Here is a 17233-nt window from a genome sequence, read left to right as displayed (position 1 = left end):
GTTATTTTAACAGCCTGTGTGCATGAGGCCTGAAGAGGAAGTAGACTTCCCTCTGTTTGTACCTCCTAGGTAAGTCTATAATAAGGCTTATCTGTAGGTACTGTAAATATCTCCTAAACTTGCACCGTATAGGAGATCTTCATTGTATACTGCGCTGATGACGTCATCGGTGGATGCGCTCTGAAGCAACAGCCGCCAGTGACTTGCAGCTCCCGCGCGCATGAGCAGGAGCGACGTCACGCGGCTCCGGCCAAACGCACAGCCGGAGTCTGCGGACCCGGAAGGAAGACGGGCGAAGATGTATTCGGGGACGACGCGGCCTATTTTGCAGGTAAGAGTAACAAAATGTGCTAGTATGCAATGCATACTAGCGCATTATGCCTTTACTTTGCAGGTAAGCAAAAAAAAAAAGGATGGTGGGGGGCGGGGTTAAGAGTTTACCTCCTCTTTTAAACTCGTCTGATTCTGAAGCCGTGACCTCAGCGTTGCCTGCAAACGACTTATTTAATAGAAGTCAATGCAAGCCGCTCCGAAGTCGCGCCCCCCCCCCCCCCCCCCGAATGTAGTACAGGAACCTTTTTCTAAGTCGGAGCAACTTGAGTCGCTCCCATTAGAACGGGTCCATAGTACTGAATGGAGTGCGACTTGTCAGGCTGAAAGGTCGCCCCCTGGGTGAACCGCTACATACTCAAAGCACATGCCCAAAAATTGTAGACGATAACACCTGAGGTTGATTGGTATTTAGTTTAGCACTGATGACTCCAGTTCCCCCAGAGAAGCCTTCCCACCGGCCTTTCTACCCCATCTGGGGGAAAGCAGCTCTGGGGGAACTTAGGAGGTACTTGAGTGACAATATGACGCTGTATGGGCTGCTTCAGCTGCCCACAATTAAAATGGCTGCAGCCAAACTCCGTGAAGGGAGATTTCTGCAGCATATTTGGCAAGTACAGAATCACAGTATATATATAAAATAATATGCAAAGTGGTTGGAGGGAAGCTTCAGAATTGCAAAGATGTTTTCATTACAAATGATGTTGGCAGACTGCAGTTCCTCTTAGACCCCTTTCACACTGGGGCGCTTTGCAGGCGATACAGCGCAAAAAATAGCGCCTGCAAAGCGCCCTGAAAGAGCCGCTGCTGTGTCTCCAGTGTTGAAAGCCCCGAGAGCTTTCACACTGGAGCGGTGCGCTGGCAGGACGGTAAAAAAAAAAAAAAGTCCTGCTAGCCACATCTTTTGGAGCGGTATATACACTGCTCCTTCACCGGTCCTGCCCATTGAAATCAATGGGGCAGCGCGGCTATACCGCCGGCCTTTTTTTTTTTTTTTTTTTTTTTTTTTTTTTTTTTTTTTTTTTTTTTTTTTTTATAAATGGACCCTTAAGTGTATCTAAACCCAAGAACATAAATGTAATATGTTGCAGATTGCCAGGCCTTAGGTGTGATGGCTGGCTTTGTTTTTATTTTTTCCTTTGTTTTCACCTGGTGATCCTGCCAGTAACACACCTCTGTCTAGGGGGACAAGGCTCACTACCTTTCTGTATCTATGCACCCCCTATGGACAGGAAGTGTTGGGACTACAAGTCCCCCCCCATAACCTAGAAGAGAGGTGCTCTGTAGTTCACTGCCAGTTACACACTTCCTGTCCTAGACTCACTCTCTCACTGTACTGTATCTGAGGAGTAGGGTTGTCACCCTGGGACAGGAAGTGTTAGGACCAGGGTGGATGGATATACGATTTTTTTTTTTTTTTTTTTTTTTTTTTTTTTTTTTTATTTTTTTTTTAATCTTTTGGAGTAAAATCTATCTAAAGATATCTTTCTATTTTAAGATACATTAATAATTTTAGTTTATTCAGCATGAAATGGAGCTGAGTTATGTAGCATGAGGCTGTTTATTCTGCAATATTTACTTTTTTTTTTTTTTTATAAACTCATTCAATGAATGCAAGCTGAGATAACATGCACTGCATTGATGCATTCACACAATTTCACAGTAACCATGAGATAAAACAAAGTTCAGGAATATTCCTGTATCCCATTTGCAAATCTATGTACACTACAAACTGTGTGATTGAATCGGTTCTGATATCGCTGTTTTACTAACCTGACAGCTTATTATTCTAAATAGGAAACCTTCATTTTGTTTGCAAATATTAAAGATTCTAACTACCAGCAAGAATAAGTCCTTACATTTAAAGAGCACCTGTCATTTCAGATCCATCATGGCAGCGCCTGTTAGCTGGCATCCAATCACCTGCTGCCGCCACGTCCCTCACCTTGTTGTGTCACTTCCGCATCACCAGCCATCCCATTAAAGTGAATGGGACTGTCTGTGAGCCAACGGTGGGTTGGAGGGGGAGGGGGAGCCAACGGTGGGTTGGAGGGGGAGGGGGAGCCAACGGTGGGTCGGAGGGGGAGGGGGGGCCCAACGGTGGGTCGGAGGGGGAGCCAACGGTGGGTGGGAGGGGGAGGGGGAGCCAGCGGTGGGTCGGAGGGGGAGCCAACGGTGAGGGGGAGCCAACGGTGGGTCGGAGGGGGAGCCAACGGTGGGTCGGAGGGGGAGGGGGAGCCAACGGTGGGTCAGAGATGACAGTTGCTCTTTAAAAATTATTATTTAAATCCAATCCACCCTGGTTGGGACTACAAATTTCCACCTCTCTCATCTTCTCTGCAACACAAAGGGGAGGTGTTCTGTAGTTTACCAAGATAATTAATAACCAAGCTACCTGACAGCAGTGCAGCACACAGGGAGCTCCACGGTCACTGGATTTCTGGCAGAATGGTTGTGCAAATGGGTGCTGTTTCCCCATGGTGTTTTGTATGGGAGGGGAACCTTTGCAAGATAAAGGCGCTCCTGTACTTCTCTTCTATTCTATTTTTATACAGCAATAGAAGAAATAAGAAGTGATCTATAGTGAGAAAGGAAGTGGGTTCAAACGTACACCAGAGCATTTATGCAATGTCAGTATATATACATCGAATGGAAATTTCCACCAGACAGCCGAGGATTGATATTAATGGCTAGTAAATGTTGATGTGTCTGACGGCGCGAAATCGGTGACTTTATATTTGAGGCTGTGTTGCTGCTTTTTTTTTTTTTTTTTTTTTTTTTTTTTTTTTTTTTTTTTTTTTTTTTTTTTTTTTTTCCCCGTGTGTTTAAAAAGGAAATTCAACAGAATTTGAAGTGATGCATTTTTTTTTTTTTTTTTTTTTTTTTTTTTTTTTTGCATGCAGCAAAAAGCCCAACAGTAAGGTGATTACAAAAAAAGAAAAGAGAATTGAATCTTACGTTGCACGTGTTATTCATCATCAGATGTATTAAAGAGCTTTTTTACTTTTTGGCAAAAAAACTAATAATTATAAAAAGAGCACACAGGTTGAGAAAAAATTTGCTTTTTTGTTTGTTTGTTTTGGACTGCTGGTGTCACGCTCCGCCTCCTGCAGACTATTCCTCCTGCTCGGGTCCATACCGAGGTACAGACCTTCAGTTATGGGGCTGGGGGAGTATTAATGGCGTGACGTCACCGCCTTTGTGCTCCCACTGCAAAATAGAAGTCTCTCCATCCCTGCAGTGGCGGATGAGACTTTTTTTTTTTTTTTTTTTTTTTATATAGCTGTGCGGGAGAAGCCAAATGTGACAGGAGCCACTGGGGAGAAGGACCCCCTGGATTCTTTGAGGAAGATGGGGGTGGGGGGGGGGGTGACCATGTTTTATGCTCCTTCCTAATTATGGAGCAGAGAGGACCCATACAGTGTGAGGGGGCGTGTCCCTGACCAGGCTGTGCTGCTCTACTGCGCAGGAGGTCAGGGGCTGGATCATACTGTCATGCCTGGATCACAAGACTCTCAATTTTGGGTACTGTCATTTTTTTTTTTGCCATTTCACAGCCATGCGCAATTTTTAAGGCTTGACATATTTGGTATCTACTTACAACCTCATCCCTTTTTTTTTTTTTTTTTTTTGTATGTTTGTCTATTGTGTGTACGCCACTAAAATTAAAGCGTCACTAAACCCACGTCATAAAAAAAACTGGTGTATTACATGCTGTTCATACTCAGTCCCTTTTTAGCAGGGATATGCAATTGGCGGACCTCCAGCTGTTGCAGAACTACAAGTCCCATGAGGCATAGCAAGACTCTGACAGCCACAAGCATGACACCCAGAGGCAGAGGCATGATGGGACTTGTAGTTTTGTAACAGCTGAAGGTCCGTTAATTTCATATGCTTGTCCTATGGGATTAGTTCTCTGTATTCTGCAAAAAAGCGGTTTGATCTTGCTGCTGTATCTCCTCCTTTTTGTTCGTGTCCCCAATTCAGCTAGGGATTTTGCAGAGCAGTGTTGGCAGTTCTGCACATGCTCAGTTTTCAGTGAGTTTCTATGCTGAGCATTTCCTCCCTATCACATCTGACCAGCCCATGTGACTATAGAGTCACGTGTGGGCATATACACAATGACGGCTCCCTCCTTCATGCCCACTAACCAGATAAACACAATGGGGACGGGATATTACATGTAGATTAATGGAGGCTTCACCTACCTGTTCTAAGACACAGGCTGGAGGGGCGTGACAGCCTGTGACTGGCAGAAATCCACCCACACCATGTTATTGCCACAAATTTAATAAAGATTTTATTTCAAATATATATTTTTATTATGATTTAAAACAGTTTATTGATATTACATTTTTATTTTTACTCTGTATTCCAAAAGCTCTTTTTTTTTTTTTTTTTTATAAACATGTGACCAGCAGGGACTAGAAGCTCCTCCTGCTTATATTTCCCTGCAGACAGGCCGGGAGATAGCTGGGTCATGTGACACTGTATAGTGATTAGGAAAAGGGCACTTCAGTCAGTGGGTGTGTGTGTGTGGTGTGTGGGGTTTTTTTTTTTTTTTTTTTTGTGCCATCATCCACATACAGAAATAGAAGGGACACTGTAAATGAACTCCTTGGCGCCAGCGCCTCCTGCCACTTTAAGGCATAGGCCGAGAGGCTGCATATTTGCATGCTGTTGGTGCCTAGAGGTTAAATAGCGTGGGCTTTTTATGTCACTTTAACTGAAAATATGTGTTTGATAAAACCATTAATAAATTGTGTGACATAAAAATTGCAACTGCCAACATTTTTTTCCTCCGGGTCTCTGCTTTCAGAAAATGTATGATATTTTCGAGGTTGGGAAGGGTGCCGTGGAAAGGAAACTGGGCAGGGCGCCATGGAATGGTGTTGGGGATGGCGCCATGGAATGGTGTTGGGGAGGGCGCCATGGAATGGTGTTGGGGAGGGCGCCATGGAATGGTGTTGGGGAGGGCGCCATGGAATGGTGTTGGGGACGGCGCCATGGAATGGTGTTGGGGACGGCGCCATGGAATGGTGTTGGGGACGGCGCCATGGAATGGTGTTGGGGACGGCGCCATGGAATGGTGTTGGGGACGGCGCCATGGAATGGTGTTGGGGACGGCGCCATGGAATGGTGTTGGGGACGGCGCCATGGAATGGTGTTGGGGATGGTACTGTGGGAGGGAAGTTGGGATGGTGCAATGGGATTGTGTTGGGGATGGTACTTTGGGATGATGCCATGGGATTAGAGTGTGGGGATGGATGGTACCGTGAAAAGGAGGTGAGGATGGTGCCATGAGATGGAGTTGGTCCTGTGCAGGTGGGGAATAGTTCCTTGGGATGGAGATGAGATGGATTCAGAAAATATTCCTGATCCTGTTTCTATAATTCTAATTAGGAAAGGTTTCTGCGACTGTCGGGTTATTTGTGTGTTGTATCAACAGTAGCGATGGGTAATTGCCCCTCCCGGGAGTTGCAGTTCCAGATGCCAAGTTGCCTGACATGGAATCCTCAGAGCGAACGAAGGATGTCATAACAACAAACTGCGAGCTTGAGGAGTTTAGAAACCAGTAGGAGGCATTTAGAGAAGTGTATTCTTCTACAAAAAGATTAATGTTTAATAATAATCGTTGACTCAATGAAACCCCCCCCCCCCCCACAGTACCAGAAGATTACAACTGCGGGGGTGGGGGAAGGGTGTTCAGAGGACTTCGGATTTCAACTAAAACCGCTGAGGACACTTTGCATGAATAGTGCAATCCCTGGTGCTGATTTTTAAGCCCTGAAGGGGAAGGCTCTTCCCCCTGAAACGCGTCAACTGTGTTGTATACAATAAATGTTTCAAATCGATTTAAGCTATTTATGTTGCAGGCTGGAAAACATGCATTATAAAATAAGTTTTTTGATCAGATTTTGGAATATCTGACGATTTGGTGACAGACTGTTCTTCAGAGGACAAAAAAAAAAAAAATAACACCTTCTGGCATTTCTGCTGCTTTTATAACCACAAGTTCTCCTTTTTTATGTGGATCTCAGCTTAGTTTCAATTTTTTTTTTTTTTTTGTTGTTGTTGTTGTTTTTTTTTTTTTTCTGTTAATTTTGTGCTATATTTATTTATTTTTGGTATGCATACTGAGTGCATGTGACAGTAACAACATCTATCTCATTTGTATATGTGTGAGCGTCTTATGATCATTTTAAATAAACATTTCAACGAGTTTATGATTCATATATTTACTAGAGCTGATCAGATGACTAAATATACCATTGCACCACCTCCCATATACATGCATACATACTTACATTTATTTACTTTAAAAAAAATATATAATGTGTGTACGTATGTACATTTCTTTTTAAAAAATTGGACTTGAAAGTTTTTTTTTTTTTTTTTTTTTTTTATTTTTTTTGCATGTCATATGCAAATTTGAAGGTCTGCATATGACATCCCAAAATACAATGCAACAAAACATTATTACATTATGTTTGTTTAAGGTTTTGGTTCCGAGAATGGGAAAAACACCCTCAAAATAGGCACCACATCCCTAAAAGATAGTTTAAATGGGTATAAGGAAGAGAGGGATTTTCACGGTGCAGATAGATTAAGTGTATGAAAAAACTATATATCTTTTCTCTTTTTCTTAAAAAGAAAGAACAATTTTATTGTTTACATTTAAAAAACACATATACTGTATCAAATAAACTCATTATGACAATACGATTAAAACAAAGTGGTCAAAAAAATGGGAAATGACAAGTAGGATATACACTACAAATTCATGGGTGGTAGTTATTGCATACTAGCCCGACATGTTTCGCATTTGTCGCTTTATCAAGGGGTATGCAACTATATATTGAGTCATCCAATACTTTTAGTGATTCTACAAAAAAAAGGGAAAAGAGTTTTTGTATACATAGATAAACATTTTACAATAATGATACAACATTAGAAGGCATGAGGAAATACGTGTTGTCACTCCGAAGTATCCATAAAGGCTTACCCCCAGAGTTGACCCTATGGAATCTCGTCAGAACCGGCATATACAGACGCAGCCAAGCAAGACAGCAAGAGGGCTTAATTGCAACCACAGGGAGCAGTAAGGAGAAGCTGTTGTATAGATAATAAATGTTCAATATCAGAGAAGGATATTCATTATGCAAGGGGTTAATTGATTTTTAGTGAGAATCAGAATCAATCAGATATCACTTACGTCGAAAATTAGTTAAAGCTGCAACCAGAAAAGAAATATATGCATTTGATCAGCGAGAGTGGTAGAATGGTGATTGCCAGAAGTAAATGGATAGTAAGTATGTTAAAGCTAGGGAATTATTACATTATATTTACTCTGACATTTGTAGTCTATCTGGGCCGTAATCCAGTGTGAGACTTCCTGTAATAAAGACTGCTCACTGCTGCTCTCTCTCCTTGTGCAGGGGGACTGGTCTGGTCTCCGCCCCCTCCTGTAGTTTTCTGCAGGCAGCTTGTCGTGGGTGGAGCCTGCTGGGCCCCTCCCATGGTTCTGCTGTCTCTCCTTGTGCAGGGTGACTGATCTTGTCTCCACCCCTCCTGTAGTGGATGGAGTCTGCTGGGCCCCTCCCACAACTCTGCCCCCTGCACAGGTTATGTTCAACACAGTAATGATGCCACTTGTACTTTTTACCAGGTAAAATCTGAGTTTGCCAAGGCATTTGGAGCCCACAGAGTGGGTTTATGTCCTTTTTTTGCAGCTATTGAGGAATATATTAAAGTGAGTGTGGTGTGTGGGGGTTTTTTTTTTTTTTTTTTTTACAGAGTTAAACTTTAACAAACACTTTTCTGCAGCTTCTAAAGACAGAGCTGATCAGATGTCTAAATATAACCTTTCAGAATTTTCTGTTTCTGGGAAGGATGATTAAGTCCGACTTCCTAAACTAGGCAGCTGGAGTAGTATGTTGTCTGTGCCTGCCCTAATATGAAGTCTAAATCGAGATCATTTTTATTGATTTAGTTATAGTGAAAGGGTTAAAATTGCTGGTAGGGTGTCATTTCTGTCTGTGACCACATTGGAGAGATTTTCCCTCACTTCCTGTCCTTTTGACATCCAGATAAAGTAAGGTGTTGTGGACGTCATCAGGACAGAAGTATACAGAAATAAACCACATTATTTCCCATTGGGTACTGCACTGCCGAAGGCATAATGACAATTTTCCAATCTACGGGTGAAGCTTATTCTGCTTCTATGTTGCCTTCCTTGGTTACTCCCATCAATATGCTAAATGCATTTTTAAACCTTTCTGTTTTCCTCACATATCTTATTATAGGTCTGATGTCATCACTGGGTCTCTTTTGATTCTTTCGAAGCAATGCAGGCAGATCATGGCTGGTGGGAGGAGCCATCGGGGTGCTGTACATAGCTTACTGTTAACATCACAGCACCCCGCCTCAGTACTCTTCTCAAGAGCCCCCAGTCCTGATGCAAGCAGTGGGCTGGCAATTGGGAGGAGTTATGCAAACATCAAAATGCCTTGATGTATGGGTATCGGTCTAGAGCACATGTGCCAAACGCAAGGCCTGCGGGCCAAATTCGGCCTGCCAGGCCATTTCATGTGGCTCTTGCACCTTTCCTGAAGCTGTGGCACCCACCTTGCCTTTGCCACCACCTTGTCTTAGCAGTTGGCAGCCGAGGGGAGGACAAAACTCCTCCTACAGATCCTGCACCTCTCTGTGCAGCCTCAGGCTTATCTCTGTCACCCCCCCCCCCCCCAAAATCAGCAGTTGGCAACAGAAGGGGGGCCAGAACGCCTCCTACAACAGATCCTGCACCTCTCTGTGCAGCAGAGAGGCTTGTCCCTGCCACCCCCCTCGTCTCAGAAGTCGACAGCAGGGAGGACAGAACTCTTCCTACAGATCCTGCGCCTCTTAAGTGCTAAGCTGTATAAGGGGCCCCACAATTTCTGATGGCTGCCCTGCTGATCGGTGACACCAGGGCCGCTGATAGGGTGGGGGTGCCGGTTCTCTTGTAGGGGGCCTGAGCACACACAGGGAGGGGGATTAGTGAGGGATGACTGTCTTTCTCAGCAGATAAAAGCTGGCAGCAAGGAGAGCGGGAGAGACCAGCTTTCAGCTGCTGGAGGAAAAGTTCTGCAATTTGTCGTCCATTAATCCCCCTCCCTGTGTGCTCCGGACCTCTACAAGAGAACCAGTGGTCACCCCCACCCCTATCAGAGACCCTGGTGTCACCTATCAGTGTCACCTATCACTGCCCATTAGTGAAGGAGAGAAATGACCTGTTTGAAAAATTTTATAACAAACCTAAACTTTTTTTTTTTTTTCCCCATTTGCTTAACAAGAAAAGAAAAACCCCAGTGATGATTAAATACCACCAAAAGAAAGCTCTTTATGTGAAAAAAATTATAATTTCATTTGGGTACAGTGTTTGTATGACCGCAATTGTGTGACAGCGCTGGAAGCTAAATATTGGCCTGGGCAGGAAGGGGGTAAAGTGCCCGGCAGGCAAGTGGTTAAACAGTAGATGCATTTATATAGTCTTACAGATACAACCGGCCCTTCGAGGGGAACCATAATGCTGATGCGGCCATCGATGAAATTTAAGTTTGGTTCTCCTGTTCCAGCGGAATGCCACAGGTATGGTATGGAATGGACGTAGTTACATTGATACAAGCTGGACCATCTAACCATGGATAACTATACCATGGGTGGAATTCTCCTCTAAAGGTGTAAGCTCTTAGGCCATCACTCTTATTCTAGCTTCCCTACAATGTGATACACCAATCGGGAACAAGTATGCAGGACAGTTAAGACTGCAGATTTCACTGGCTGCATGCTTGTTCGGGGTTAGTGATTTTCCAAGTGGTACACTAGGAGTAAATAAGAAAAGAACAGATCAATCTATAATTCTGTCCTCGCAAGTTCCTTCTAAAGTTATCTCCCACCTAGAATGATTCACACGTTGGCTGGTTCAGCTCTGAGTACACAATAGATTTGGTTACTCATTTACACAATGTTTTCTCGTAAATTGTTGGAAGTTCCACTTCCTGAAAATTTTCATGAACTTCCACCCTGGTGGTGTCTTGTTTGCCAAGGTCAGAGTGCTGCAGCTGTAGAGATATTGGAGGACGTTCAGTGAAAGTAACTCTAGCAGTCAATAGACATTATTATATCCATTATCTTCACATTGTGTGATGTGACTGCGTTTTTATTTCCTCTTCGATTATCCTATATGGGCGTCAAATGGTGAAACCAAGGTCTCATTAAAAATAATTGTGTTGTGTTGAAAGAACTTGATGGTGTGGTAAACCGTGGAGCCTTGGGGCCCAACCTATGGCCCTTTGACACTTTAATGTGTGGCCCTCGGGACCCTTGCAGACATTTCTCTGTTTTTTTATTTTTTGCTCTCAAGCCAGTGAAAGGAAAAATATTACACCGGTTTCTAGAAGTCAATTGATGATGGGGCGGTAAAGCCTGTTTTTACTGCCCCTGGCCACCTGACTGAAGGGGCCCTACAGGGATGGACAGCAAAAAAAATAAAAAATTACAGTCTAACAGGATTGCACACATGCCATGGCCGTTATGCTCTGCTTTCTTGCTATGACTTTTTTTACCTCGGGCTGCAGAGTTTTACCGGAGGCACCGCTTCTCAGACTTTAATATTGAGATCAATGCAACTACACCACAACCCTGATCCAAGCGCTTGACTCGTAGTTGAGACCATCTATAGCATATTCAGCCTTTGGAATCTCTTGTATCATGCCTGTAGTCTGTGGCCGTCTCTTGTTGCAGTCTCTGAAAGTTTTCTATAGCCTAGTATTTAATTGAATATTATGTATGGCCCATTGATGATGGTAGGGGCCGTGCATGAGGTCTCCTAGATCAAGTACATTGACCACCAGTCAGTGCCACCAGGGGGTTCTCAAATTCCCCGTGAATGAGCCAAGTAATACAATTTTTGGTTGCTATAGGACTTTGGCTTGAATGCACATCGCTAATTCTATTTAATGCCATCTCTAGGGTGGCAGGTGTTGGGTCAGTGGATATGGGTCTTCTGGCTTTACGGGGGCAGGTCTACCGTAAACCAATGTTGGGTCAGTAGTTATGGGTCTTTTGGCTTTACTGGGGACAGGTGTCCCGAAAACCAATGTCGGGTTAGTAGTTATGGGTCTTCTGGCTTTGGGGGGGGTCTACTGGAAACCAATGTTGGGTCAGTAGTTACAAGTCTTGGCTTTGTAGGGGCAAATCTACCAGAAACCAATGTCGGGTTAGTAGTTATGGGTCTTCTGGCTTTATGGGGCAGGTCCACTGGAAACCAATGTTGGGTCAGTAGTTATGGGTTTTCTGGCTTAACTTGGGGCAGGTCTACTCGAAACCAATATTGGGTTAGTAGTTAAGACCTTCTGGCTTTCTGCATCCCTCTGGCCCTTGAGGACCTAATTGGTTGAATTTCCTCCCCACATTTCCTATCTTCATTAATTCTCCATGGTAGCCTTTCTCGACCTTTTCACCCCAGAGGAATGCTTGAAATCTGCAGGTCTCAGGGAACCCCTGCTAAAACGAATTAATTGGTGGTCAGTGGGGGAAAAAATGCTCCTTATATTGGTGGCCAGTGGGAAGATGCCTTTTTACATTGGTAGTCAGAATGCCTTCCTTACAGACAGATAAAAAGATAATTTGCGTCATGCAACTGGCTTTGCTAAATTGGAGCGGGAGGTCAATCAACCATAGCTCAGGGAATCCCTACCAATCTCTGGAGAAACCCTAGGGTTCTACTGAACACTGTTTGAGAATAACTAATCTATAGCCTTAAAAAAGCCAAATGGTGATGTCGCTCTACCATGATAAATAACTGGGGCGTCAAGAGCGGCACCTCTGTGTCCCCATTCTTCATGAGGAAGCTCATAGCAAACTCGAATGAAGAAATCTTGTCAATGGTGTAGTAGACCGATAATAGACCAATGCTTTCCTGAGCATGACCCCATAGATAATTACCTTCACCCTGTGGATTTCTCTCTTTTCCTTTAATTCTTAAAGTGTATAGGCAAAACTTCTTCCCTTTTTTTTTTTTTCTGGATAGAGGTTGGGGGTTTAAGTTGGCAGTTAAGTTTTTGGCGTGTGTCATTGGAGTAAAATGTGGGATTCCCTTCTTAGACAGTTGTCTTTGGACAGATGTACCCCTTGTTCGGTGTACTGCAATGCATGTGCATTGCAACTGTGTTGACTCTGCCCCCCTGGTCTCCGTATCCACTTCTCAAAAACTGTCTGGCCTATGTCTGCTGCACCGAGCATACATGACACCTGTGCGGCTCCATAAATGGGGAGCACGTGATACACCACTCTGTCCCAAATGTGTGGGGGATCATGGTGACCTCATACACATGTTCTGGAAATGCCCCAAACTCTTCCACTATTGGAAAGATGTATTAAATGTAATATCTCAGGTTTATACTATTACTATTCCACGTAACCCAACAGTATGTCTACTGGGTGCCCTGGATAAGGAGACAATAACCCCATCAGCTCAAATGGCAGTCCTTCATCTGCTGTGTGTTGCACGTAAATTGATTGCACAATTTTGGATAACTCCCAGGGTTCCCACAGGACGACAATGGGTTGAACAAGGTAACAAATTACTGATAAGAGAAAAACTAACATTTCAGCACAAACTCACCACGCAAATTTTGTACAATGTGGCAGGCTTGGCTGGATGTCCCAGGGTTGGCACCACACCAACTAACTAAAGACAGACTCCTACAAGGATAGGAATCCAAATGTATATGGCCGGGAAAACCTTATGTAATACACAACCCTAAGGGATATTGAAGACTTTGGTGGGTCGAGATGACCGTTTTGGGTACTACATGTCCTCAGGGCCCTGGGGATATGTAGGGACCGTTCTGAACATTTTAATATTTTTAATTTTTATTTCCTTTTTTTTTTTTTTTTTTTTTTTTTTGAGTTGGTTCCTTCTTATGCAGTTTATTTCCTCCTTTTTTTTTCTTATATGCACCATTATTATGTACAATACCTTGCATGACATGTATCTTGCACTATGAAAAACAAAATAAAATTCTTTTCTGATTTAAAAAAAAAAAAAAACATACAAACTTAGGGAGTCTGAGAATGAAGCGCCACAATTTAATTGCACAGACATAGATTTATTCCAAGGTAAGCTAAGATAAACTTGTTACAAAGCCAATGCTTTCTAGGGGCTCAACACTCCTTCTTCATCAGGGCTTTAATGCTGGTGATAAATTCAGAGATGCTGGATAATGGTTCCAATGTGTAGGCATGTGCAGTCTACTTTCTCCACTGCAGAGGGCGCTCAACTGCAGTGGCATTGCAGGGGGAGAGGAAGTCAAAAGGAACATGGTTCCTCTCTGGTTTCCTGGGTCACTGGGGAAGCAATCTGATTGGATGCTACTGCCCCATGAGACTCTGGCAGCCATCTTGGGTCAGGCAGAGCTCTGGACGGTTTTACCCCCCCCCCCTTCCTGACCATGCCATTTTTTGCGATACGGCACTGCGTTATTTTAACTGACAAATGCGTGTTCACGCGACACTGTACCCAAATAAAATGGTTGTCCTAATTCAATCCCCCCACAAATCGAGCTTTCTTTTGTGGGTATTCGATCACCTCTGTGTGGTGGTGTTTTTTTTTTTTTTTGCGCTATACAAAAAAAGCCAACAACTTTGAAAAAAAACAAAACTATTTTTTACTCTCTGCTATAAAACATATCCAATAAAAAAAAAAAAAAAAAAAAAAAAAAGCAACAAATCAAATTTCTTCATCAATTTAAGCCAACATGTATTCTTCATGTTTTTTTGTTAAAAGAAATCCCAATAAGCGTATCTTGATTGGTTTGCGCACAAGTTTTATAGCTTCTACAAATTATGGGAGATATAGAGATAGAGATATAGATATATATATATTCTCACACGCCTCACATTTTTGTAAATATTTTCTTCTAACTTTTCATGTGACAACACTGAAGAAATGACACTTGTCTACAATGTAAAGTAGTGAGTGTACAGCTTGTATAACAGTGTAAATTTGCTGTCCCCTCAAAATAACTCAACACACAGCCATTAATGTCTAAACCGCTGGCAACAAAAGTGAGTACACCTCTAAGTGAAAATGTCCAAATTGGGCCCAAAGTGTCAATATTTTGTGTGGCCGCCATTATTTTCCAGCACCACCTTAACCCTCTTGGGCATGGAGGTCACCAGAGCTTCACAGGTTGTCACTGGAGTCCTCTTCCCCTCCTCCATGACGACATCACGGAGCTGGTGGATGTTAGAGACCTTGCGCTCCTCCACCTTACATTTGAGGATGCCCCACAGATGATCAATAGGGTTTAGGTCTGGAGACCTGCTTGGCCAGTCCATCACCTTTACCCTCAACTTCTTTAACAAGGCAGTGGTCAGTGGATAGTGATTAGGGGCAGGGAAGAGGTTCCAGATGAGTAGGGAAAGGATAGGGACATGCCATCCTTCCTGGAAACCTCCCTATTTGGGTACAGATTGGCCAGACTGCATTCCGCTCCTCAAGACAGACGCTGTCGGCACATCCGTGATCCGCTGCCTTCCCGCCGGGTTGTTGTGAATGACTGGATTCTGCATTAATACAAGTTCTGTTCGCTGCAACTGGGCTCTGTGTGTGTTACTGCACCACGCTGCACATCCCCCGCAAATGTCACACGGAAGTTGACCAAACTGTCAAAAATTAAAGTCCGTCAGCCGGTTGGTTAGAGCTGCCGAGGTAGTACTACTCCCAAATCATATTGGAGCCTTCAAGGTGGACCTGAACCCTAGAAAGCACCATGAGTTCATTGTACCGTGGGCCCCCATGACTGTTTCCTCTCCATTTTAATGGAATAGTGTATACTGATGAGTGTACATAGAGATTTTGCTTGTGTTTTTGTTTGTGATGTTGGAGTTGTACATTCATACATCGGTGTATGCTATGCAAATATATACATGTGACGGCAGTAGATAACATTGAGCTGATGCTTCCAGGGAGCGCGCACGTGTATTATGTTTGATCAATTGATTATCTCAGTAGGTATGGAGACAGAAAGAATGGGGGAAAAAAAAAACAAAAAACAAATGATCCATTAACACACGTCCTGTTTTTGGCAGGTGTGTTTTTTTTTTTTTTTTTTTTTTTTTTTTTTTTTCTCTGTTAAAGTGGTTGTAAACCCTAGGAAGGTAAAAAACCTGTAAGACAAAGGCATAATGAGCTAGTGTGCATAGCATACTAGCTCATTATGAATTGCTTACCTGAGATCGAAGCCTCCGCAGCCATCCCCGTACGCCACTCCAGCGGCCAACATCGCTCCCGGAGTTACTTCCAGGTATCGTGGGCTCCGGCGCTGTGATTGGCCAGAGCTGCGATGACGTCACTCCCGCGCGCGGGAGCCGCTGGTAACCTCACACTCACTGAAGCAACGGCACGTACGTGCCGTTGCTTCAGTGCGCATGCGCCGATGACATCGGCACATGCTGATACAGGGGATATCTCCTAAACTGTCCAGGGTAGCTACAGGTAAGCCTTATTATACAACCACTTTTAAAATAGATTGGAAACGCATCAAAATGCACTTTGCAATGCACGTTAATGGCATCAATGCACATGGACACACACTGGGGTTGATTTGCTATAGGCAAAAGGACTGTTCCGTTTGCAAGGGATTTTGCCCCAGAGCTTAGTGAATGCGGGGAAGCTCTGATAACTTTAATCACCCAATCGTATGCAAGAAAAAATTGTGTTTTTTGTTTTTTTTTTTTCTACTCGCACATGAGTGAGTATTCTTGCTGAGTTAAACTTCACCACATCCACTAAGCTCTGTGACAAATTCTCAGTCGGTTGGCATTTAGTAAATCAGCCCCATTGACCATTATCATGCATTCAATTGATTTTAATGGAAACCCATCAAACACCTGCAGACGTGTGTGTGTGTGTGTGTGTGTGTGTGTGTGAATGCATGCATTGTGATGTGTCAGTAGGTACTAGGTAGGGCAATCAGTGGGTCTGCTTGCAAATTCCTCACCCCCATACCACAGCCAGTGCTGGCACTGGTAACCCAGTGGGGCCTGGCACTGATGCAGTGAGGGGGGGGGGGGAGTATTTGATCCCCTGTTGATTTTGTACGTTTGCCCACTGACAAATGATCAGTCTATAATTTTAATGGTAGGATTATTTTACAGTGAGGGACAGAATAACAACAAAAATATCCAGGAAAACGCATTTCAAAAAAGTTATAAATTGATTTGCATTTTAATGAGTGAAATAAGTATTTGACCCCTTTGCAAAACATGACTTAGGACTTGGTGACAAAACCCTTGTTGGCAATCACAGAGGTCAGACGTTTCTTGTAGTTGGCCACCAGGTTTGCACACATCTCAGGAGGGGATTTTGTCCTCTTTGCAGATCCTCTCCACGTCATTAAGGTTTCGAGGCCGACGTTTGGTAACTGGAACCTTCAGCTCCCTCCACATATTTTATTTGGGATTAGGGTCTGGAGACTTGCTAGGCCACTCCAGGCCCTAAAGTGCTTCTTCTTGAGCCACTCCTTTGTTGTCTTGGTCGTGTGTGTGTGTTTTTGGTCATTATCGTGCAGGAATACCCATCCACAACCCATTTTCAATGTCCTGGCTGGGTAAGGAGGTTCTCACCGAAGATTTGATGGTACATGGCCCCGTCCATCGTCCCTTTTTGATGCAGTGAATTTGTCCTGTCCGCTTAGCAGAAAAACACCCCCAAAGCATAATGTTTCCACCTCCATGTTTGACGGTGGGGTTGGTGTTCTTGGGGGTCATAGGCAGCATTCCTCCTCCTCCAAACACGGCAAGTTGAGTTGATGCCAAAGAGCTCGATTTTTGGTCTCATCAGACCACAACACTC

General features: G+C 43.7%; 1 protein-coding gene across 1 annotated transcript in view; it reads left to right on the top strand.

Annotated features, from left to right (window-relative positions):
* Positions 1–120: 120 nt before the first annotated feature.
* SLC6A6 (solute carrier family 6 member 6) overlaps positions 121–17233 on the top strand; it is a gene marked incomplete in the record, with an annotated part of 65333 nt that continues 48220 nt past the window's right edge. Inside the window, 1 exon segment of the mRNA XM_073591771.1 lies at positions 121–331. Within this exon segment, the coding sequence (XP_073447872.1) occupies positions 221–331 (111 nt within the window).

The sequence above is a fragment of the Aquarana catesbeiana genome, linkage group LG07 (assembly GCF_042186555.1).
Source record: "Aquarana catesbeiana isolate 2022-GZ linkage group LG07, ASM4218655v1, whole genome shotgun sequence".
Classification (NCBI taxonomy): Eukaryota; Metazoa; Chordata; class Amphibia; order Anura; family Ranidae; genus Aquarana; species Aquarana catesbeiana.
This window is presented reverse-complemented; position numbering and strand designations above follow the sequence as displayed.